The sequence below is a fragment of the Hoplias malabaricus genome, chromosome Y, assembly GCF_029633855.1.
Source record: "Hoplias malabaricus isolate fHopMal1 chromosome Y, fHopMal1.hap1, whole genome shotgun sequence".
Lineage (NCBI taxonomy): Eukaryota > Metazoa > Chordata > Actinopteri > Characiformes > Erythrinidae > Hoplias > Hoplias malabaricus.
The window spans coordinates 44,316,409-44,342,770 of NC_089820.1; the positions used below are offsets into that span (position 1 = coordinate 44,316,409).

Genomic DNA, 26,362 nt, shown 5'->3' on the forward strand with positions numbered 1-26,362 from the left:
GATGCTCTGGAAGAAATGATAGTGGACTGAAAGTAGATTTCCTCATGATAAACAGCTGGCCAGAGCCAGAAGAACGGATTCAACCTTATCCAGAACTATAAAAGTAAATAAAACAACAAAAACAGAACATAAACAATGTTATAAATGAATATAAACATGGCTAATACAATCGGACATGTTACAACACAGGCTTCTTTCCACTGGAGCACTGCTTATATCTGAAAAATGAGTTGATAACATGCACGCTATTGGATTTAGTTTCATTACTCCAGCAAACACGGTCCTACTGCTCCACAGGCTAGTGTTTCTGTGGATATTATACTATGGGTGCACTTTAAAACAGCAGAATTCACTCTTGAAAAGGTGTCCAGAATACTGTGAGCATATTGTGTATATTTTTACGTCACTACACAGCTGTGTGCTGGAACAATAATATTTATCTTTATTATATAAATGTTATTTTATTTATTTCAATGCAGTGAGTGCTCATTCCAAAGCTTTTGGAATTATCACATTTACAGAATCATTATTTAACAGCAAAAAAACACTTTTAATACAATTACAGCTGTAATTCCACTCTTCTCCAAGTGTCCAGATTAAAGATGATGAAATCTGCCGAGTTTGTGAGCAGCTGGAAGAGAGAAGGCCCTTGAGACCCCTTGCTGGAGGCAGAATGATCCAATTCCCTTTATTTATTGGACATTTTTGGCAGTTAGTTCACACGCCCGCACCCAAAGGCTGCATTAATTCCATTAAACAATTTCAAGGGATACGTTACGGAAGCTAGAAACGCTTGGCTCATGTTCCTTTATGCTCATCTCCTCTCAAAAGAACAACAAAAAATTCATCGAGGAATGCTGATTCATAGCTGTTCCAAGGCTTTTTTTGTTTGAGGCTGTTTTGAGTTTGGTTCATACCAAGTCGTACAGGCCAAAAATCAGACAACTGTAAATTAATTCCAGCACATATTTGCCTTAGTATTAAAGAGTAAATTATAAACAAAATGTTCTGGAGAAACCAATAGATTTTTGGATTGAGTTTAGGGTTTTAGCGTGTCATGAACGGGGAACATGGAGGAAAGGAGGTATATGGAGAGTTGTCTTATTTAAACAGAATTAACACGGAACACGAACAGGAACCAGACTGAGCGTGAGAAGGAAAAAATAAACACAAAATAGCATAAACAACAGAGAACGCAAACAACTAAGTGACACAAAGCTGAACACACTGAACTAAAGGCTTCTAAAGCTAGGAAATAAAAACACTAAACAGGACTGAACAGGATAGACAGAATGTAACACTGAACAGAGACAGAAAGAAAGAGAAGTAAACAAGGGCTGTGCTATAAAACAGACAATGGAAACAAAGCAGGAATCCCAAAAACACTTGCTGGGTGAAGAGACACAGAAACTATATTGAAAGATTAAACAAGAAATTTTATAAACAAGGAACAGTGAAACTTTATGAGTAAACCACAACAGACAAACTAGAAACACAGAAGGACTACAAGCATGAGAATAACTAGGATGAATAGACCAACCACGAAGAAAGGCAACAAATGAGAAAACTAGAAACAAGGACTTGGAGACAAAGAACTCAAAAAATATAAAACTAAATCACAAATGCCCCCCCCCCCCCCCCCCCCCCCCTCCAAAACAAACCAAAACAGACAACCTGATAAGGGACTGACAGACAGAAATGAGAGACACCTGTGAAAACGAATCACATGGCACAAATGAGGAAGGCATGGCATGGAATCACCCAAGGGGGCAGGAGCATACGGCTAAGTAAACAACAGAAAACACATGAGGATCAAAACTAAACAGGGAGAACCCAAAGGAAGACATTGAATTAAAAGCAGAACAAAGAAGAAGGTGTAGAAACCTAATATAGGGTTTAGGTTTGGGTTGAGTTTAAAAATAGTGTTAGAGTTAGGGCCTAGATTGCTTTAGGTTTTTACTGATATTAAATTATGGGATGAGGGTTTCACACAGGTTTATCTCAACCAGTGAGCTCTCTGGTTACTCCACAGACCATAACTATGGGGCTGCATGTAGTGAGGAGTTTTCCAAGTTTTCCTCCTCCACGGCATGACTACTGCACAGTGCTTTTTGAATCACCTTTTAACACAAATTTAGCACATATTTTCCTTCCTTGGATGCTTGCCATTTTTAGAGGGAGCATGAAATGTGACTTGGATTATGCAGACCTTCCCTGGCACCTGAGAGGTATCTACAATATTGGGAACAATAAAGTACTTAACCTTCTACTCAGCATGGCAGGCATGTGATTAAAGGGACTTTGTGGGAAGAAACAACTCACTCAGCGCAACATGCATCTGGCCAGTACTCCTAAAGTTTCAGCCCTGTACGGGCTTGGCACACTCATTAGTTGCGGAAATGTGGCATGACATCATTCAGAAGCTGGCCAATCTCAGGAGCTCCATGATCAAATTCCAGTTGAGCTCTGATGGCTATAATCGTGGAAAAGTCCTCTATGGATAATACACTGCTGGATTTCAAATGCTTTTACATTAGTGCTGACCTCACAAGAAAGAAACGAGAAGAAATCTGCAGAAAATCCATCCAGCAGATGGCCCAAGAATCCAACAGGTTTATTAGTCTGAAGTTCGTCAATGGCTGTGACCAGGCAGAACGTGCCAGGGTTGTTTTACCAAGTGATGGTCAGGACCGCGTCTATGACTAGGTTTTTGGTTTTGAGTTAGGATTGGGAGTTTAGCAAGAAGGCCAGAGTAAATTTTAGATATTGGAGTTTGATTATGTTTTGGATTAGAATCAGGGTCAGATTTAGATTTAAGACTGGGCATAAATATATGTTGGAACTGGTGTTTAGGATTAGGGGGTAGGGAATTAGGTTTATGAAAAACTGACTCAAATTGTCAATTTCATCAGCTCCACTGACCATACAGGAGCACTTTGCAGTTCTACAATTACAGAACGTAGTCCACCTGAACAGAATCGGCTGTGTCTAGTCCACTTGTACCAGCACAACACACACTAACCAACACTAAAAAATGTCTGTAAAGTTTACGGTGAAAAACTGTAGAACCATGACAGACCATGACAGTAAACTCTAAAAAGGTTGAAGGTTTCTGTAAGAGTGAAATACCATAAATACATTCATCAGCCACAACACTAATTTATACAACTCTTTACTGTAAAAAATATTTATTTCATTGTTAAATGCACAAACCATTAGGGGTGGTACATATGGCCAAGGACTGGGAGGAGCTGAGACTCATTAGGGAGCTCCCAGCATGCCTTGCAGCTTCACATTTTCTGTGATTTTCAAAGTTTCTTTGTTTTTCTCTGTCTTTGAGACTTTTTGATTTTGGGTTGCATTGGGGTGATTATTTTGTGTTTTTGTGTGTGTTGTTTGTGTTTCTGTGCATGTTGTGATGAGATGTGTGTTGGTCAGGAAAGTTCACCATCAGCCCGTTCTGGAGTGTGGCACCCAGATACCACACATTTCTTTGCTCCTTTTTAGTCAATATCTCCTTTTAAGGGCTGAATATAGGATGCGTTATGGCTATATCTAAATATGGCTATATATGCAGTATGACTATATCTTCTCTCATTAGTCACAATATTTTCATATTAATTTTATGGCAAAATAATGTTTATTTGTTTTTTTATTTGTAAATACTATGGGCTTTTTATGGTGTAAATCTGTTTATTTTTTTTACAGAAAAGTACTGTAAACAAAACATTAATTAATTCATTCATTTATTATCTGTAACCGCTTATCCAGTTCAGGGTCGCAGTGGGTCCGGAACCTACCTGGAATCATTGGGCACAAGGTGGGAATACACCCTGGAGGGGATGCCAGTCCTTCAGAGCGCAACACACACCCACACATTCACTCACACCTACGGACACTTGGACTGTTGAGTTTTTGGACTGTGGGAGGAAACCGGAGCACCCACACTGACACATGGAGAACACACCAAACAGACAGTCACCCGGAGTGGGTCCCTGGAGCTGTGTGAGTGTGACACTACCTGCTGCGCCACCATACTGCTCTGTAAACAAAACTGTTCTTGTCAAATTTACGATTGTCAAAAATAATACTGTAATGTCATATACATTTTGACCGTATATTTTACGGTGAAATTCTGGCCACAGCTGCCGTTTTTTTACTGTAAATTTTACAGATTTTTTTTTTTTTTTTTTTTTTTTTTTTTTACAGTGCAGCACGTTAAGTGTCACTGCAGTGCTGAGAACGAGTCAGCACTCAAATCATACCTGTTCTGTGGTGGTTCTACTACGAGCAGGGTGAAATGGGGATATGAAAGTATGCAGAGAAACAGGTGGACTACAGGCTGTAACTGTATAACTACAGAGTGCTCCTGTATGGTCAGTGGAGCTGATAAAATGGACAATGAGTATAGAAACAAGGTAGGTGTTCCTAATCCAGTTATCATTCAGTGTATATTTGGTAAGAATGAAAGATAACATTGCATCCAGGGTTTAACTATAAACTATGCAAAATTGTATAATTTTAGACCAATCAGAACAAGACATTTATCCTCATTATACTGTTTGTTTGAATAATTTAAGACAATATATTAATTGGATATACATTTTATAAGAACACTGGTATTGTGTATACTGCTTTGCTGTGGTTACTAGTTGTTTTATTCATTATAAACACAACCCAATGTGCCATGTGTGAATATTTATGGCATGCACCAGAGAGCGGGATATTTGCATTTGTTTTTGTTTGTTTGTGTGCTTGGGTGGGGTGGATTAGCCATCTGCAATTTGTTCTGATAACAATTCTGATCTAAATCTGGTTTGTCCTCCACATTAGGAACATATAAGGCTGTTCTCAGTGTCAGAAGCAAGTCCTAATCTACACTTTATGTCTAAAAACTGTAGACACACCTTTATAATGAGTGAAATCATCTAATCCAAGTTTCACACCATGGCCTTCCATTTGTCTGTGTCTGGTAGACCTGCAGTGGGAGCTTTCAAGGAGGCACTCCTTATCAGATGCTGGAACCCTCTCAACAGACTCCCCTCACCCCATTACAAAGAATATGTCCAGCAACCCTCCAGAAAAAAAAAATCATTTTATCCACTTGTATCTTTTTTCAGTCATTACCAAGAACTCATGACCATAGGTCAAGAAAGCTGCGGTTGCCTTGTGCTCTTACTCAGAGTTTGATTCACAGTACTGTGGAACAATCACGGAGAGTGCTTCATGCGTGAACTCTCACATGGAAAATTAGCACTTGGCTGAGTCGACTTTGGACCAGTTTGGGCTACGCCACTGCAAGTGGACATTAGTTTATTGTTAAAGGGGCTGTTTATTTCTAATAAACACCAATTATTAATTTATTAATAAAGGAGTATATTTTGTAACCAAATTTAATGTCAAAATGCTCAGCTCCTGCGGGTGAATTTGCTTCTGCCGTGGTCAGTACTGATATCTGTAGCTGTGCGCAAGCTGTTGCACATGGCAGGGAGGGGAGGTCATGGCAGGTCACCAAACAAACACAAAAGATATACATTAAGAAAATAATAATAATAATAATAATAATAATAATAATAATAATAATAATAATAATAATAAATACATTATTACACAAAGATTGTTCACGAATCCCAAATCTCGAGTCTAAGCTGAATCAGAGTCTTTTGAAAGCAAGATTCAAATCAAGTCTCAAGTCACTGTTGAGTCCAAGTCTCAGACTCGAGTCCCCATATCTGCCATAGGTGAGAGTGGAGATGTACATCAACTTAATGGCTCAGCTCTTTTTTTACCACGGCTCTCAATTTTAAACAACTGTTCACGAATGTTCAGATCTTTCAATGTTTGCAGTTTGAAGGCTTATGTAAGGACCTACTTTAATTTAAATTAACATGACTATTTAACCCAGATCTCTGGGAAAGAGGATTAAGAACTGATTTGAGTAAAATATGTGGACGTTCAGCATTGAAAGGTAAAAATTTACAGCATAAATCAAAGATTTCTTTCTCACTCTGTGGCTGGCGGCTGGGGTGGACAATCTCCAGGTCGAAGGGTTGGGCGCTGGTCTTTTGAATCACTGTTACGTTGGCACCGGTCCACTTGCTTGCCTTGGTCAGAGTGTTGGTCCTCCAGTCTGTCCAGAACACACTCCCCCCGAACACGGACACAGCAAAGGGATGTGACAGGAACTCATGACCTCTGAGGATCTCGATCACTCCGGTGCCGTCGTACAGAGCAGAGTAAATTGCATCAGACCTGAGGGGGATGGAGGGTAATCAATATCATCACTTTTCCACTTTATATCCACTTTTTTTTTATTATCATAATGCGTTTGTTCATGCCACACAAAGTCATTTATGCTCAGCACGCTTGGAGGAGAACCCTAACTACTAATGCGGTTAGATTAGCTCGACACTTGCTTAGAGTAGAACTCAAACTGCTTAAAAATGGCTATTTAATTCATGATATAACACTTACTTGCTTGGAAGAGAACACTAACTAAGAACTAACAGAACTAACTAACAGAACTAATGCTAATTCTGTTTGCTCAGCTCAACACTGATTGGCTGTGGCACTACACAAATCCATAACCAACCACTTTTTACCACTTTGTTTCACATGGGTATGTTTTTGTTCTGATCACTTTCATTAAATGTTTTTCCAGTTGAACTTATTATCATTATATTTTAATTAATTAGCCTTGTATCTCCAGTTCAGAACTAAAAAATACACTGAACTCACACACTGAACGTTGTGTGAGTATTTTGCAACATGTTTCTAAGTGTCTCCAATTGTAGATGATAAAACAGTGTCCAAACACATAATAAAACTCCACAGATTCACATTAAAAACTCCACAGATTCACATTCATATTGCATTCAGGGCTTCATCCGTCAGTGAGACTAGGACAAGACACATCGATTCCTGATAAGAGTTAGAGTTCACAGAGAAAGAGAGAGAGAGAGAGAGAGAGAGAGAGAGAGAGAGAGAGAGAGAGAGAGAGAGAGAGAGAGAGAGAGTGTAATCTGATTACAGCCGAGACTAAACAGAGACCCTGATCGATCCGATTGTTCCTCAGACGGCTAAATTTCATCGTCCGAATATTAATGAACTCAACTCCTCCACCACGAAACACACTTTGCTACTTTTTGAAATTCAGTAAGTCACAACCTGAATGTAGACTTAAATATTACATGGTACAATATTTGAGGGATTGGACTTTTGTTCTAGAGGCAGTCTTCATCATATATTTATTAAATATATCATTAAAAAAAACAGTGAGAGGAAGAAAGATGGAGAGAGAGAGAGGGGAGAGAGAGAAGAGAAAAAGTGATGGAGAGAAGGCAGAGAGTGGAGAGAAAGAAGAAAAAGATTAGTTAAGAGAGAGGGAGAGAGACAGGAGCAGAGAAAGAGAGAAACAAAGGAGCAGAGAGAGAGAGAGAAACAGAGGAGCAGAGAGAGAGGGAGAGAGAGAGAAAGAGAGAGAGAGTGAAATAGAGACTTAATGGATGCCAACATAAAGTGAAATGATCCTCTCTCTCTCTGCTTTTTTACAATGTTATTAAACTTTAAGGGGACAGATGCTCTCTTGTGTGTGTGTGTGTGTGTGTGTGTGTGTGTGTGTGTGCATGCGTGTACCACCTCGCATCTGTCCACACAACCCTCCTCTCCATGTGATCCAGGGTGAGTCCATTAGGCCACGCCCCAACCTCCATGTCCCTATACACCACGTGTCGCTGTGACCCAGACATGGATGCTCCCTCAATCCGTGGAAAGGTGGCATCCCAATCCGTCCAGAACAGAGCTCTGAAGACAACACAGGCTGCATCTGAATCTGCACACTACACACAGTTCTTTATTAAAAGTGAACTCAGCTAAAAGTACTGCAGAAAAACAGAAAACCTGAAAAAGCAAGAAAATATAGTACAATGCGTTACCAAGGCCAATGCAAAGTGTCTGCCAGAGGTGTATGAATCTTCAGAACAGTGCTGTGGAGCAATGGAATTGTATTTTGGGGAATGAATAAATGCCATACCCAAAAGCAGGAGAGAATTTTGCACCTCTGGCTATACTGGGCAATAAAACTATAGCAATATGTATTACAATAGATATGTAAACAATAATAAGAAGAAAAATGTTCAACAGAACATTTGATAGTTTCATTAAATGTGTTAAATGTAAACCACCAGAAGAACACAAACATATACCGTTTGGATTTATGTAAACACCCCAAACATGCTCCTGCACTAGCTTATGTGTAGCCAATCAGATCCCTTTGCAATTGACGGTGCAATGGCACGCAAACAGGCAGTCATTATGTTGCCTTTTGAAAAGACTCTGAGGGAGCGGTGGCTAAAAAGTACTGGTCAGCTTCCAGTTGGGATGCATTTCAGGACATGCACTGTCCCAACCAAGATTGGGAATGCAGAGCTGTGAAATGATTTGTGCTTAATAAGGTATGTGTAACTGGTGTGTTTCTCAGCAGTGGAGAGATCTGTCTGGAGCATTAGCCTACAAGCTAATTTAGCTGTTAGCAAACTATTTAAAAAATTACATCTGATATTATGCAAAGGACATTATGCAGTGTTACATGCAACATAATGTAATTAAAGTGTTCATCACTCGCAAAGCTGCACACAGTAGAGTGACTGTGAGCTCAATTTAAGTAGCCAAAGAGCTAACTAACCAATTGGCATTAGCTTACAGCAACAACATAAACATGGACTTAAAGATGATCATGAATACAGTCTCCCGACAGACCGCTTTAACATAAGATCGGTCTATTTACGGCTAGTGAGGAAGAAATTGTGATAAAATGTCTCTATTTCCATCTACTAACTGTTAAATGTAGAGTTTTTAGTGTCTACTGCATTGAAATGTAAAGAGGTTTACGTTTAAAGAATGTAATCATGACACAGGACACAGATCCCATTCATTTTTTATGATAAGATAATTATGTTAGTGTGTCCGTTTTTCATTCTCTGGCAGGATAAATAAAATGTAAATTTACAGATGTCTAATGAAATCCAACAACTAGTAATATCCAGCTTCCTGTCTCCCATGGGCAGTATCCTAGGGGTCTGTGGAGGTTATGACCATTGAAGAAATGTGAGGGGAGCTAACACAGTATGCAGAGCAACATATGGACTATAGTCTGTAGTAGAACTTATAAAATTAATGGCATATAGAAACAAAGGGATGCAAATGTAAATTATCACTGTGTAATTATGTAGTTGTATTTGAATAGATAGGCAATGTACATTTATGGCAGATTGATAAAAATAACTTTGCATTTAAGGGTTATGAGCCATGTGTCTGAATACGCACCCTTGTCCAGGGTCCACAGCAATGGCGCGAGGATGCTCCATTCCTCCAGCAATGAGAGTGGTCCGTAAGTCACCATTTAGCTTGGACACTTCGATCTGGTCCAGGTTACTGTCAATCCAGTAAAGATTCCCCGCGATCCAATCAACGGCCAGACCTTCGGGCGTCGCCAAACCATGCTCAACTACCATCTCTACCCCTGAGACACCTTAAAAACAGAGAAACAAGGTTGAAAATATGGTGCTTAACATAGTGGAAAACAGCTTAACACAAAGTAGAAACACAAAGTTATCACCAGGATTTTAGGCAAGTGTGATGGTCACAATATATTTTTAGTCAGAGCATCTCCAAAACAGCTGGTCTTTTGCAGGGGGGTAAATGTAATTTTATCATTGTGTTGCAGGAAACAATAATGCCAAATTACTGTAATTTTAAAGCTACGCGTAGTATGGTCAACAAGTAATAACCAAGAATGGCCTGTCGACAGCACACTAAACGTGGGCATAGTGGCGTGATCTCACCTAACAGATTTTAAATAGTAAACAATTATGGCTGGCTGACAAATAAACCACTTTCAAACAGACAAACAGGCAGTTTATCTATTTATTAAACAGGTATATTGGAAAGAGACCGGATCATTGAACAAGCCCAATTAACTTTAGAAACAATCCCAAAAGCCACAACATCCAACTACAGACATTTAAAAGCAACGTCACAGTAAAAGCCTAATATCCCTTAAAATTCATGGACCTGGCAACTTTTGTGATGATAGTGGCGACAGTAGAGCAAAACACATTGAGGCATATGAAGGGGGAATGCAAATCATATTGAAGGGTCCCAGGAAGGGGCCAGCCCTGGTCTTGAGGAGGATGTATATGATCTAAATGAGTTCTGAATGCCCTCTGGCAGTCCAGGGTGGAACACACTCTATAAATTTATACTTTCATGAACCCTAAAATGCTGAAAATTGATTAGATGCAAATATGTAAATATGTTTTTGTGACATCACAAAATCAACTAATTCATATAGGGTCTATTTTTGCTGTTTAAAGTGAGCAGAGTATGACATATTTTTACAATGTTTACATACTCATACATTTCGTAGAACAATATTGACACATTTTTGATCAGAAAGAATTAAAAGCTTGAAACAAACCCTTGATCTGCTTTCTAGACAAAACACAAAAGAAACGAAACAAATCTGGCTCTAAACACAGCACACACACATTCCTGCCACTCTTCTATTTTCATTTTGAAACTCCTTCTTTCATTTTGTTTTTGTTCCTCCGTACAAAAGCTCTCTAAGCTTTGTTTGTAGATCCCGTCTAAAGTATTTTGGTGTTATTTTGAGTTAGTTTGCCCCTGCAGACATGGTCCTAGTGAAGCGATAAAAGCCAACAGCGCTCCAGTAGGGTCTCTGGAGCTCCATGAAACATTAAACTCTCCTCCTCCATCTGGGTGCCATTATCTCTGAACTGAAATATTAACCAGTGAGAGAGTGCGAGTGAGAAAGAGAAAGAGAGAGAGAAAAAGAGAGAATCTCCCTCTTTAATATATTTCTTCAATCCATATATTTATAGATTCTATCCATAAACGAATATAAATAGTAAAGTGTCAATATCCTACATTTTATTGTTTTTGTACCATTTCTCTCATTTCGTTCATTGTCTGTAGCCACATATCCAGTTCAGGGTCGCGGTGGGTCCCATAAATCAATGGGTGCAAGGCAGGAACACACCCTAGACAGGGTGACAGTCCAATCCAGGGCACCACACGCTAACACACTCACACATATGAACACTTGAGTCGCCAAACCACCTACCAGCCTATGGTTTTGGACCGTGGGAGGAAACCCGAGCACACAGAGGACACTCACACAGCTTTTTCTCTTTAGTTTTAACATGGTAGTAAAGCCATGAGTGAAATAAGCTAGGTTTTGTCAGGGTGCCCAATCACTGGTGTTACATTCTGAGCAGAAAACTCTTTTTAAAATCAATTTAAACTGGTTGGGCTAAAACCTTTGGAAATGAACTCACCATATGACAATTTTAAGACTCACAAAACGTTTAACTTGAGTCAGAATAAAGTCATTTAAAAGACCACTAGGTAGTGTTTTTCCTTAAAATTACAACTTCAAAATCATTGTGATATTTCACTGACCTACAGGGAGAACAGAGCCTCTGTCACTGCTACTTAGGGCCCAGAACTGCAAAAACTGCAATATGTAACCTTTAGAGTAGGGTAGGAAATCACCCCTTTCTGGGGAGCCCAGAATCAGAAATATCAAATCTTACCTAGTGTTCCTTTAAGAACATTTATCCACCCAATAAATATGATAGATTTTTGCCAAAAATCTGCTTTTTTGTGTCCAGTAGCATCTTTTAAAACACTTGACATTTTTAACATTTTGTTTTTCATAAAGGTTATAATTTCCATCCTACAGACACTGATGATCACCCGAAGACAGGCTTCATTTTGCAGCTTGGGACTGTATGGTCTCGGGAACTGGTCTGAAACATTAGCAATGTTGACATGGTACATTAAGTTAATTGATTAGATTAATGACCTCCATTTTCGGAGAGTTTCCCTCGGTAGATGTGGTCCTCCACCACATCAGTCCAGTACAGCAGGCTCTCAGTGAAGTGGAAGTCCAGAGCGATTGTGTTCCTCAGAGATGGAACCAGAAGACTGTAATCTCCACTCCTCAAATCAATCCGACGGATCTCATGGCGGATCGAGAACATCACGAACGGCTCAAACGGATCTGAGACAAAAACACAAACAAATGGGTTAATATGAAAACTTATATCCGCACCGTCTTTGATGTGAAGCACTGAATAGTAACCCCCCTTGTGAGTAAGTAAGCTTTCAGCCTGTCCCATGAGGTGCTTCACATCTAAAAATATGCATTGCAGAAACGGTAACTGTACAGGACAAGACAGAAATGTAGTAACAATAATGTAAAGAGATTCAGATTCTGAGTCATTGTTCATCCATTGTTAAATTTTCACACAGTGTGAAGAGTTACATACAGTGCTTTAAAGAGAAAGCAGATGTTTTCACATATTAAGTCAGACATTTTAATATGTGAATTACATCACGTTTCAAGAATAAATCTTTTATAATAATAATAATATTGTAAAATTGGAGAATATAATCATTTGATTTAAAGGAACATGGCAGTTTAAAGTTCTAATACTATCAGAATACTGATGACAACATTATATTATGATGTCATTCTCATAACAGAATTTCACCAAGATCAGTTTTTTTCTTGTAATATTACGAGTTAATTATTGAAATGTTGTATTTTATGTTTTTTTAAGTGGAACCAAAATGTCAAAGCAGCTCAAGAGTTCCAGCAAGTAAAAAAAAAGATGATTCCTAATGTGACTCAACTCCTATTTTATGACTCATGACTAGACCTGGGCCATAAAACAAAGGCAATTTGCCTTATGCCGATCGCAATAGACACATCATCAACAGCTGAAAGAAAAACATTCAAAAGGGCATTTCAGAGTTTCCTTTAACTTAAATGCATTAAATGCAAATCACAAGGAAAGCGCATAATGAATACACAGCGTATGGCTTCATGAACACACCCCAAACCTGCCCCTCCTCGTCATTCAACACATTTATCACTCGGCTGCATCTTGGACATGACGAATACAGAAACAGCATGAGTGAGAAAATGAGTGCAGACGCTGAGGGAAATGTGAATAAAAACGGACAAGTCTGCTCAGCAGCAGGAATACAACAAATGTTTATTTATCACCTTAGCTTTTTCCATCCTTTACAGCAACATGTCGTCAGCCACGACCTACATCTGCTACATCATCTTAAGAAACAACCCAAGGCAGTCCAGGCTTGAGAGGTACTCAGAGTCAATTCCGTATGACACAACATCCAAACGGTACAAGGACATAACCCACACACTAGCATACTACATTACTAAATATATGCTTCCACTTGGTGTGGTGGAAAAGCCTTGTTTCTGAAAGCTTCTCAGCGCGGTTAAGCCCTGCTATATTGTCCCATACCACAAGCACTTTTATAAGTCAATAAATTGATTTTACATTTATTTTTCAGAAAATGTTTGTGTACTGCAAAGCTATTGTCTTTTAATATCGTTTATTACATCTTGGTGTTAGGTCAATGTACCACAACGTTTGTCTCATTTTGTTTACTGAGCTTCAGAGGTTGTTACATTGTTGGTTCCATCTTACAAATCCTAGGTAAATCTGCCTCAAAGTTTACTATGACTGTCTATGTGTACATTATTCTTACAGTGCACATATTTGTTACATTTTATTTAACCTTATTTTTTATTTGTAGTTATATATTTTTTATTTGAATGGATAACTAAGATGGTTAAATATAAAATAAAGCGTTTAAATTCAGCATTTTCTGGTTCTTTACTTAACGTTAAAATCTAATGTTTTATCGTAATATATTTTTTCAGCTATATCGCCCAGCCCTACACATGACTCGATCTGAACTTGTGACTTCCCTCAACTCTGACTCTGAGTCGACTTGGATTTCTATCCCAGTGACTTATGATTTGACTCAAACCTTGACTTCATTTGAACTCTCATTCCATTCACTCACTCGAATCACACTCAAATGAAGTGACTCCTTCTGATGTCACTGATGTGTGTTCTGTCAACTGTAAGAGTGTGTATACTAGTGTGTATATCGGTCTGTGTGTGTATTAACGTGTGTAAATACACTTTAGTATTTATCAGTGTGTGTATGTGTGTGTAAATATTAATGTGTGTGGGGGCAGGTATTAGTGTATGTTACCTGTACTCTGACAGCTCTCTCCGTCTGGTTCCAGAGTCCAGCCAGAATAACAGGAGCACTTGACGGTGTGTTTGTGCTGCTCACAAACCTGAGAGCAGCGCAGGTGAGCCGTACACACATCCAACTGACCACAGGTTTGTCCATCAGCGGAGAGGTGCAGCCCCGCCGGGCACACACAAAGCACACCTTTACCTGGAGCTATCACACATTCATGACTACAGCCCCCATTATCCACCATACAGTCACCTGGAGGGGTACAAAGTGAGAACGAGAGAAAGAGAGAGAGAGAGAGTGTGTGTGTGTGTGTGTGAGAGAGAGAGAGAGAGAGAGAGAGAGAGAGAGAGAGAGAGAAAGAGAAAATTACATCAAATAAAAACATCTATCTGAGAAATAAAATTTCAAAAAGGGGAGACTCCAGCCCAATCCATGAATAGACACACAATCTAATACAACAGAAAGAGAGAGAGAGAGAGAGAGAGAGAGAGAGAGAGAGAGAGAGAGAGAGAGAGAGAGAGAGAATAGGGCTGTGGCATTAAACAATGAAGACCAGCCAAATGCAGGAAATGGCTAGCAACCATCACCACTGCTACGTATACATATGTATATATGTTCTCCACTATTTCCGCATGGTCTTTCTTCTTTTAAACTGTAGTGTACGCCATGAATATCAAATAAATTTGTTTAAGAAATCTAATTTTAAAAAAAGCTTAAGAGTGTAATTTCCCCCCAACTGTTGACATCTGGACTGCTGCGACTGAACCGCTGAGGTGCCAGTCTTTGTTTTATAAAATGGACACAATGGCAGCAAACCTAGCCGCAGAACCAAATGCAACCTTTGCCAGTTTGGGAGCATTTCGGCTTTCAACCAAATGAAAAGGAGAGCCAGGCAATATGAATGAGGCAATATGCAAAATCTATGCCAGAAATATGGCTGTGAAATGGGGAAATGCGAATTTGAGATCTCATCTAGCTACCTATCATTCAGCTATCAAAGTCTGTCTGCCTCCACCAGCACAGAGTCGTGGAGCAGCCTCAAATGGAAGCGTTCAGGCCAGTTCCAGGTGACAGTTAGGAGTGTAGCACAAGAATCAGGATAAGTTAAGTACTTTGGGGCAATAATATCGCATACGGCAGTGTTGACCCACATTAAAACATACAGAGAGAAAGATAGAGAGACGCACAAAGAGACACCCACACCTATCCAAGCTTAGGCCTAGGATTCCTTTATGAGGGATTGACAGCATTTTGCTGATAGAGGAGTTAATCAGAAACATACATGTTTGTGTGTGTGTGTGTGTTCTCACCGCAGTATGGCCCCTCGTCCGAATGGTCAGCACAGTCTCTCCGGCCGTTACAGATCCTCTCCGGTGGAAGACAGGTAGATGAGTCATTAGCACACGAGAACAGGGGGGGCTTACACACTGCCAACACACACTCCTCTTCATCAGAGTCATCCTCACAGTCCTGATCACCATCGCACACCCAGCTCCGAGAGATACACCTCCCTAGACACACACACACACACACACACACTTACTTTATATATGTTTTCCCCATATATAAAATCAGATATAAGATCCACAAGAAACAATATTTTGAAGAGGATGTTAGAGTTGAGCAAAAGGAAGATAAAAGAAAGCAGGGTCTTATCTAGATATTAACATTTCCAATAACAGATGAAAAAAGAGGCAGTATTTTAAAGGAACCTGAGCTCCCCTACAGCACTGACAAACCTTAAGGGGCGGGGGTGGCATTATAGGGAGGTTGGTTTTCCTACTCTCAAAGACAGAGACCCTATTCTCTTATTTAGGTCAGTGAAGCATCACAATAATTTTGAAGATTCAATTTTAAGGTAAAATACTGCATAATGTTGCTTTAAAGGCTAATGACTCTGAAAGTGAGTCAGTATTGAATGTGTTATTGCATAACTATTCTAAAACTGCAACGCTGCATGACTGACGCTGGCTTGGAGCCATGTAAACATAGCCATGGAGATAGGAGCCACTGTAAATCAGAAATGATCCAAGGAGAGATTTGAGCTTTGGTGGCCACTTATTTATTTAAGGTAGAAAAAAAACATATATCCAGAGCCTTGGGGTTTATCCTGTATTTTACAGCAGTTTCACAAACACTAGCATTATTTCAGAGAAAAAAGCCTGGGCTCTATGGCTTTGCCCCTGATACAAAGCAATTACACTATGATTACCTGGCTCAAGGTAAGAGTAATACACCCTGAACTAGGCTCCATAAACACACCCCCACTAGTCACGGCCACGGCTCCACCTAGTGCATACATCACTCTCAGGCTCTGGAATCTAGCCCCAGGATTATGATTCTAAATAAGTGCAGATATATGTGCTGCAGTTAAGGTTAGTCCATTTAGCTGAAGGCCTGAGTCAGGGCTGTATCAGAAGTCCCCTATCTCCCCTTTCAGCTACTGTTTCAACATAGTGTAAATTACACTGCGATGATAGCACATCATAGCACAACCACAAAACTGTTCAGTCCAGATTGTGAAACCCCTCTGTTTACCATTCAATCTCCGATATTACACTCATCTGCGCTAAGCGGCGTAAAATCGATGTGAAGAAAGATTGTCCCGCGTCTCTAGAGAGATTTAAGCCAAGCTGCCCTTTAAACCTGAGCCAGGGATTTACACAGCCACTTCTGTTTACATCAAACTCCACCACTGTCCACACTTCACGTTCAGAATGTTTGATTTCCCGTCCTCATAAATTCAAAGGTGATAACCCACGACGTGTCTTGGAGGCATTTTTATAGCCAGTGCAATGTTTAAATCATCTCTCTGTGATAATAAGCCCAAAAGAGAGGGACCTTGAACTCCTAGAAAACAAATTTATTATTGGTTTAATTGTTTGTTTAACATCTACTACAACACATACAATTTTCCTCAATAATAAAACCTCATTAGATGCCTCATTTGCCAAGAACAATATCAATACCACATTTGATGATAAATTCAGAGCTTTAACATTTGTAAACAATCAAGACAAATCTACTGTTTGCAGTTATAAAATATGGCTTTGAAGTTTTACAATTAAATATTACAGTCCATCTGCTGCTCTGCATACTTTGTTACTCTCACAGAACCACCACAAAGCAGGTATGACTTGATTAGTGGATCATTCTCAGCGTTCCAGTGACACTGACATGGTGGTGGTTTGTCAGTCTGTGTGGTGTTGGTACATGTGGATCAGACACAGCACTGCTACTGGAGAATTTAAACCCTGTGTCCACTCATTGGCTTCTGTATTAAACACACTTACCTTGATGGTTCACCTTGTAAATGTAAAGATGTAAAGTCAAACACAGTGTATCATCTGTTGCTGCACAGTGTGTGTTGGTCAACTTTAGTCCTTCACCAGTGGTCACTGAATGCTGCCCACAGGACATTGTTGGATGGGTATTTCTGGTTGGCATACTATTCTGTGTAAAGTCCCCAGCTGCAGTGCTGGTCTATATTTTATCCAAATTTTATTTACCATTTTAAATTAAGAACTAAAAATAATGTGCCCCCCGCCTCTAAAATGTGCATCGGATATGAACAGGCCATGACACACTCATTCAGTCACTCTCACACTCACATTTACAGACAATTTCTTTAAGTCGATCCACCTATCAACATGTGGTGATATGTTGCACATGGAGGACACCTATGCTGACACAGGGGGAATACGTCAAACTCCTCACAGACTGGGAGTGATTTAAGGTGAGGATCAAACCCAGGATTGAACCCAGTTGTATCAGATCATACTTGGGCAAGATTATAACCCCATTCTTTTGATCCTTTTGATTCATATAGATGAAGAACAAGCTGTATCCTTATTATATTTTCAACAATGTTTTGGAAGCATAGACTTCAAACAGAGCCCTTGACTTTAGGACATAAATTAGGACATGTCCCACAACCTACACCACAGAAATGTGCACTTCAAAGACAGCCTTAGGACCTAGGACCAGAATTGTGACAGTGCCACCTGTACTATTCTTACCCGAGTTCCTGCATGTGAACTTGGCCTTGGGGTCACACACCCTGCGGACCCCCTCACACACTGTCTCATCACTTCCGTCCTCACAGTCTTTATCTCCATCACACCGCCATCGCTCTGGGATACAGGAGCCGTCGCCACGGCACTGAAACTCCTCTTCCTCACTGCAGTCACTCACAGAGGCCAAAGCTGAGCGAGTCAGAGAGAGAGATCATTAGATAGAAAGCAACAGAGAAATAGATCAATAAATAGAGAGTGAGAGGGAGAGAAAGTTAGAGAGAGTATATAAGAGGGAGATAGAAGATGAGAATGAGAAAGGCAGAAAGACTTTACGCTGACAGCCAAACAACATCACAAACACCAACAAGCAGAAACATCCAATTTGTTTGTATTGAAACAAATGTATTGAAAGTCATGCTGTTACCAGCGCAGGGTTCAGAAGCCAGGGTCTGTATTGGTATGTAGATGTATTACTTCCAAATCTGTGTAGGCTTTTTTAACTGTGACATAAGTATGTTTTGGTGTGACATATGCAGCTTACAAGATGGTGTCATTTTCAAGGGTATCCATGATTAAATAAACAAGATGATGACAAATAATTGTGCTTCTCTCTCTCTCTCTCTCTCTCTCTCTCTCTCTCTCTCTCTCTCTCTCTCTCTCTCTCTCTCTTCATTTCTGTGTACCTGTCCCTTTGCAGGTGATATTCTCATCACTGTAGTCTCCACAGTCATTGTCTCCATCACAAAGCCAGTGTTCAGGAATACACTTCCCACTGGAACACTGGAACTGTGCAATGGAACATGCATGAACACACCCCACCTCATCACTGCCATCTCCACAGTCATCCTCTACAGAGAGAGTGAGAGAGAGAGAGAGAGAGAGAGAGAGAGAGAGAGAGAGAGAGAGAGAGAGAGAGAGAGAGAGAGAGTAGGCTGTGTTGTGATTAATCAGTAAAATACAGAGAATAGGTTTGTTAAAGTGACTTTTCGCTAAAACTCCAATGTAATCAGTTGGCAAAGACATGTTTAGTGCTGCAAATATAAAAATGGAAGCAAGCTTCAAATATGAAAATGCACTTTCCATATCACACACATTTTAAAACCACAGTCATGCCATCTGTACTTCAAAAAGCTCTGTTTGTCTATCTAAGAGTTTATACGTACATCTGCATCTTGTGCTAGCCTGTTTGTGAAACATTGTTTTGGTGCGGTAGGTTGGGGTGATCTAAAATCTAAGAGTCATTAACTATACAGCTTAATTGAGCACAACTCACAGAGATGTAATTCACAGAAAGAGTACACCTAAAATAAAATATGTATTAAAACCTGTGTGTACGATATGGTCTTAACTTGGTTGGGAATGCTGAACTTAATTCAAAATAAAGTCCAACTTAGTGAAATCCACTACATTAATAAAGAAAATTCTCCTAGTTACATATGGTATTACATTCCTATCTATATTTTTTTACTGTGAGAATGTGGAACAATTAGATTTGTGCAAATGTATAGTTCAGTATTCATTAGTTATTAAATAACTCTTTACCAAATTATAAATAACTATAACCAAAATAAACAGACTTCTGTATACATGCATGGTCTGAAAGTTTGTTGAGTCTACATACTGTAAATCATCATAGTGATAATGAGCACCCATGAATTACAGATGGATAGGATGATTTATGATAGTATTTGATAGCTGTACGTGTCTATAAACTGTTTAAAACCTGTTTATTAATGGCTATTAAAACTTAGAATGTATTAATAATAATTTACAACCCAAAAGAAAACCTGATGTTTTGGAAACTGGCCAAGGTAAAGACTTCAGTATGTTGATTCACTCATTTCATATGTTGAGGTATGCCACATTACTTTTTACACTTAAAAAAGAGATTCTGTTGGCGGTTAGATGATTATACTTGGTTGATAAATAAACAAATATGTGCTGGAGCTGACAGGCTTAATAATGACTGATGAAGAAGACTAAGGTAAGTTTCTGGCAAATCTGAGTGTCACTGGACAGATGGATGTGGGTTCACTATTCGGCAACAATAGCTCTTTCTATATGTTTCATATCTGATTATTAATTACTTTTAAGGTGTTTACAACCTAATAAACAACACTTGATAAACTGATCTTAATTAAATTACAAATTATTTATGTGGATATTCTTATTCTAAAGTGGTACCCTTCTGCCATGCGTTATTGTTTTGTTTTGCCGTGTACTTACGTCTTTTTCCTTCTCCTTCAGTGTGGCCACCAGTTCAGATTGATGGACTCTGTCTTGCTGTTTTGATTTCGGCCTGTTTTTTAAATTCATATCTCGTGTTTGCACTGTGTTTATATCTCAACTGTGCTTCAGTTTGTGAATGTTTTATTTGACTTCCTTGTGTAAAACCTATTTTGGCTGTGTGTTCCCCTTTTTGAATTTGTTCCTTGATTCTTGTATTGTCTTGGTTTTTTTCCAGGCCTCACTGTTCTTGCCTCCCCTCTGGGTGGTTGTTTTTATGCCTCAGGAGCCACATACTCAGAGGGGGGTACTGTCGTGCTTCTGCTCCTGCCCAGTGTTTTTGGTTCTTTTGTCATGTGCTTGCTTCTTCTTTCTAATTCTTTGTGTATCTTTACTGTGTACTGAGAGTGTCTGTGGTCAGGTGACAGAGCTCACAGGTGTTCCGTGGTATCTGAAGCTGCGTTTCCAAATCCTAGGCTGCAGCCGAGCTCTGCCGCGTTTCTCAGCCACTACGACACAGAAGGATGCTCCAATGTGAAGCATCCTTCGTATACAGCCCAGAAATGCAGCCTACGTTTGGAGCGATTTGAAGGACGCCACAGATGCATCCTTCGTCTTAGTTATATTTATAACTCTTAGTTACCCACGATTCTCAGTGTACGTACAGCGCGTTGGAGAAAATAAATAAACCATGGTGAAAAACAGACGTTCATAGTTTGTTTACCTTGTAAAGTGTAAAATAACAAATTAAGTAAATCATTTGCCTCCATAAACCACATTTAATCAAAAAGCTTATTGCTATATTACAGTACCACAGAAAGCATACAATAGTATATTATTTTTAATCCCAGTTGAAATGGTTTAAAGATGAATTTGAGTGTTTATAGGTTGAGGTATGAGTTTTAATATTTTTAGTAGTATTGTCTTGCAGGACAATCCTAATAAGCAAATACAACTTATTTCAACTTACAGTCATGTTAGTGCTTCAAGGCAGATAAGACCTTTCCAGTGACATCACGACACAGCCTACGTAGACCGTTCCATTTGTGTGATCGGGTTACTAAGAAGGAGTCTTCAGAGAACAGGGATATATATATATATATATATATATATATATATATATATATACATACATGTCCTCCACTGTTCACTGAAGAGTTCTTCTTAGAGCTAAACATGCTTTAATAAAGAACCGAAACAAGTATTAAAAATACTAGTAACTGATTTCTTTTATATGCAGTAATTGGATAAGTATTTCAATTACTTTTGAAATAAATAACTATCATTTGCCCAACACTGGTCTGCAACATTGTGTTTTTCTCTCTGAATAATATTCTCATAGTGCTATTTAATAATATTTGTATCTAATAATACACAACACTGATATGAGCAGTTCAGTGGGATAGATCTTGTATTGGAGCAGGACTCTGATCGGTCAGAAATTTCTCACCTGAATCACAGCGCCACTTGCTGCTGATGCACCTGCCGTTGGAGCAGCTGAATTGAGTTAAAGGAGCACAGGTGGGGAAATCTGACAAATTAAAAAAGAAAATAAAACATTAGTGGCATTCCCATAAGTATCTGGACACCTGCTTGTCTGATGTCTCTTCTGAAAGAGAACTGCATGATATTAATATTATGAATTATAATTGTGTTCTTATTTGCTGCAGTAGCAATCCCTATCTTCTGGGATAGATGGTGGAACCTTGCTGTGACCCTTTAGGGGAGCCACAAGAGCATTAATGAGATCAGGTACTGATGCTGGATGATTCATTCTGCCTCCAAGATCATCCCAAAAATATTGGCTGGAGCTCCTTTATTCCAGAGTGTGCAGATCCACTGCTCCACAGCCCAAGCATATTTATTTAAGCATATATGCACCTTCTCCAGAGCATCCCATTAATTTCTATAGGCATTAAACCATAAGTTTTCATTAAAATAACTGGATGCACTCAGAGGAGTTGTTCATATACTTTTGTACAGTGTACACACAAAGACACACACGCACACACACACAAGTATTCTTTTCCCAGAGTTTGTCGTAAGCTAATCATGTCGGGTATAAATGTAATTAACTGCAGTGAAAAGCTTCGATTAAATCCTCGACCAGTAAACTTTCCTTGTGCTTTGAATAACAAACATGGCTCCTTAGTTTATCACTGAACTTTGCCACTCACTCTCTTATCTCTTTAGAGACAGGAATGCTGTCCAGAATAAAAAAAAAAGAAGCATATATTCAACAAGACTTATGAGAGCGTACAACTATAAGAACATGAGAGTGAATTAATGCAGGGAAGTTGAGGAGTTCTACTAACAAAAAAACTTTCAGGCCTAACCAAGACACAGGGGAGTCTGTACAAGTCTAACCCATAATCTTCTTTGCTAGAACTTACTGAGGAAATGCTATAGTCTCAAAAATAAATAAATAATTTGTGCAGATGCACTATTAATATTTACAACCGTATGTTTTACACAAGCACTAGCCACTCAATTTTCTCAGAACAGGCTTTAACACCCAGAAGGAATACAAAACATTGGTAAGAATATATATCACATGAAGCAAGTCCTGAAAACAATAATTCTACCATTATTAAAAACAATATCAGAATAAACTGAAACATGTGGTTGACCAAAGCTGACCACCTGCGAGTGCAGTCTATACAGTAGACAGGTATTATGCCAGATGTAAACCTCTCATCTCACCTGGTTGCAACCAGCACCAGGCACACAAGTGCAACCCCAGTGGATGGGTAGCAGATGTGACGAGACACCAAAATCCACAAAGACAAGAACCTGAAGTCAGGCTAATGAACTGAACTAAAGCTGGATGAAAATTCAATGCCTAAAAGTTCCCTAGAGAGCTCTGGAGTGAGTTCCACAAACATTCCCTTGAAAAACTGGGGAACTGGGGGGAAATAGCAATCTCCAATGGCCTTTAAACAAGAAAAAAAAAACAAACAAAAAAAAAAAAACAACAACCGTTGTTTCAAGTACCAAAAATGCAAAATTATGCCCCTCCGGCAGAGGGCAATATCAAATACATTAGGCCTTACGTGAGATACATTATGAAAAAATGCTTGCTAAACACAGGATAAAACAGTACAAACACTTTTTACAATGGTCCTGCTGCTTTGTCTGAGTATCTCCAATCACAGCACTGAACCCATGACAGTGCATCATCAGAGCTAATCAAACACAAAGACTGGAAAAATAATTGTACATTCTTAAAATGAAGATGCTACCAAGGGTTCTTTCAGCGATGCCGTAGAAGAACCACTTTTGTTTCCATAAAGAACCATTTTTGTTTAAGAAATGTATGTGTGATGAAACTTTGAAAGGTCTAAAGGTTGCCATCTTAAGGTTCTTTAGCCATTTTAACATGTTAACAAACTGGTTCCTTATAAAACCAAATGTGGTTCTTTTATGGCACTGATCAAAAATCTTTTTTAGCACCTTTATATTTAAGAGTGTAATGATTATGTTTCATATTTCCTGACTGTAAGGGCGGTACTACAAGTGGTTAAAGGTAGGCACTGGCTACTTCTGTAGGGCATTTCCTAGCTGTTGTGCCTCGAGTTCGCCTCAGTTCAGATGTGCTATGAGTGGTCTAGCGCTGCTGTGCTACTTTCAAACAGATACTCTTGAGTCCCGTCTTCCCCCTTCCCCCTCCTCAAGCACGCTCAGAGAGTGGCTAGTACTCTGCCTCTTATCCCAGCTCGACTCGACAGCATTAGTGCTGCTACTGAGAGCTTTGCTGAGCTGCCTGTCTAGAGATGTGCTAACGGCACTAGCCACAGATACAGAGCGAGGCCGGTGCACCGTTGTCTGCCCCTCCCTCAAGCTCACTCCTGAATTCGGCAGAACTCGCTCCTTATTTTTGCGCCGGTGGCGAACCTCTGAGCTAATTCACTCCTGCTGGAAGTTATTTCTCTCAACATAGACTCAACTGTTTGGCTGTGCGTTGTAGCGTAGCCCATGAGTGAGGCAGACTATTGCTTGCGGACCACCACGTCGTGCTGAAGAATTTAGACTGAGCTCAGCTTGTTAGCAATATGTGGTAGCGATGTTTTCTGGAATGGATGCATACAGTGCCCTGCTATCCTGGACTCGTTTGACGGCCATGAATTATGCCCGTCTTGTCTTGGCCTGGAGCACCTCCGAGAGGTTCTAACTGACCCATGCATAAACTGTGCAGGATGTCTGTAGCTCAATGCCAGGACTGGCATTGGCTGGCATAGAAGCAGGGGACAGGTTGGCTCTGCCTGTGTCTACTGCTTGAGCCAAAACCAGTAAACACCACTGGCTCACTTATCCTCAGGCACAGCAAAAAAGAGAAAAACTTCTCTGACCTCTTTATGCCATCCCACCCTTACCCCTTATTCCAGCCCTACTGGAACGGGTCTGGAAGGCGAGATGCAGAGTCTTGTTGGGAGCCATAACGCCCTAGATTTCCTCTTCTAATATCCTGTAACAAGGGCCTCCATGGGAAACTCCCCATCTGAGAGTCTCTCCCAGTTAAGGGGACAAGTTTGGCACTCTTGGCCAGAATTTCACCAGTTGTGGGTGTGGCCCTTAGGGCTGTTTCCGAGTTAAATCAATGTCCACAATCTTGAATGTGCCAGTTCCATGCACTCTGACTCTGTATGCTGTGGAAGGTATTTGAGAATTGGTGTGATAATCAGCAGATTGCTCCTATTTCATGTACCGTATAATGAGTTCTTTCCTTTCTTCCACCACTTCTGGAAGTAGGGGAGTCTCCCTCTACGATTAAAGTTAATGTGGCTGCCTTAGCTAGCTACTTGTCTTTAGATAGAGGCTCCTCTCTGGGTGGCCTTCTTGAAAGGGGCAAAGGGGCAGCATCTGCCCAAAGCATTGAGATCACAATCGTGGGATCTTCTGTTGGTGTTAGAGTTTCTTTGTGGTCCTCCCTTTGAACCAGCAGAAGAAGCCACACTGAGATGGCTGCACTTCTGCTTGGTGTGTCTCCGAGGCTAAGCTAGGCTCACTGCTTTCGAAGCAGCGGCTCTAGCACTGGGTTGTGGAGGTCATCAGAACGGCTTACGAGTATGCCAAGCGTACCATACCTGCATTGGCCACAGCTCACTCTGTTAGGTGTGTCGCAACATCCTGGGCTGCCCTGAACGGGGTTTCTATTGCCAACATATTTGCAGCAGCCACCTGGTTTCTCCCAGTACTTTCTCCAGGTTACAGCACGGGCTGTAGTTGAACACTCCTTGTTACTCTGTGGGCATACAGCATTCACTTGTAGTACCACTCTGGTGGTCAGGAAATGCGAAAATTACCCTGGTTATGAATGTAACCGATGGTCACTCGGAGTGTGTGAGAAGAGACTGGGTTCCTGAGGGCATTGCAAGTGAGAGTCGAGCTTATACATGCTTGCTGCGTCACTCGCTATGACTGATTTGTATTCAGATCCTCTGTCTGCAGTTGGCACAGCAAAACATTATCCACTTGTAGTACCGCCCTGGTGGTCATCCACTACTCACATAACCATGGTTACAAAACCAGCATTAAACAGGGTGAAAATGAGCATGAAGAAGAATAGAGAACGAAATGAAAATAGCTAAAGACCAGAGCTTCTTCTCCTCTCCCTTGGGTTCTTGTGCTGAACTAAGCTGTGGCTCATTCTCATTTAAATTAACACACGCTGAAACCTGTCATTCAGGTTTAGAGAATGGTGATGTGGTGTTTGATCCTTGTGGTATTTTGAACAATGCATATTACAGATATTTCATTAAAACCCCGGGAACAGTGTTATACTTGTAGAAAAGGGGTATAATGTGTTCTTTGTTACATGTTTACAAAAGAAGGTATGCTAATTAATATATTAAAATATATGCTATATTCATTCATTCCGTTTTGCAGACTCTCCTATTCAGAGAGACCTAAAGAGATGATTCTGTTACAGAACATTTATGCAGAAAGATTTAGGAGCCTGGTCCTTAGAGTCTAATTCATGTGGTGTGGCTACTACTTTGAGA

General features: G+C 39.9%; 1 protein-coding gene across 1 annotated transcript in view; it reads right to left on the reverse strand.

Annotated features, from left to right (window-relative positions):
• Window positions 1-26,362, reverse strand: part of LOC136678440 (low-density lipoprotein receptor-related protein 1B-like) — a 219,109-nt gene that overhangs the window by 120,933 nt on the left and 71,814 nt on the right. The window contains exons 19-27 of the mRNA XM_066656491.1: window positions 21,811-21,891; window positions 18,818-18,982; window positions 18,138-18,323; window positions 15,429-15,629; window positions 14,125-14,370; window positions 11,888-12,085; window positions 9,325-9,529; window positions 7,639-7,803; window positions 6,008-6,252 (exon numbers count right to left, since the gene is read on the reverse strand). Coding sequence (XP_066512588.1) covers window positions 6,008-6,252; window positions 7,639-7,803; window positions 9,325-9,529; window positions 11,888-12,085; window positions 14,125-14,370; window positions 15,429-15,629; window positions 18,138-18,323; window positions 18,818-18,982; window positions 21,811-21,891 — 1,692 coding nt within the window. The remainder of the gene's footprint in view (window positions 1-6,007; window positions 6,253-7,638; window positions 7,804-9,324; window positions 9,530-11,887; window positions 12,086-14,124; window positions 14,371-15,428; window positions 15,630-18,137; window positions 18,324-18,817; window positions 18,983-21,810; window positions 21,892-26,362) is intronic.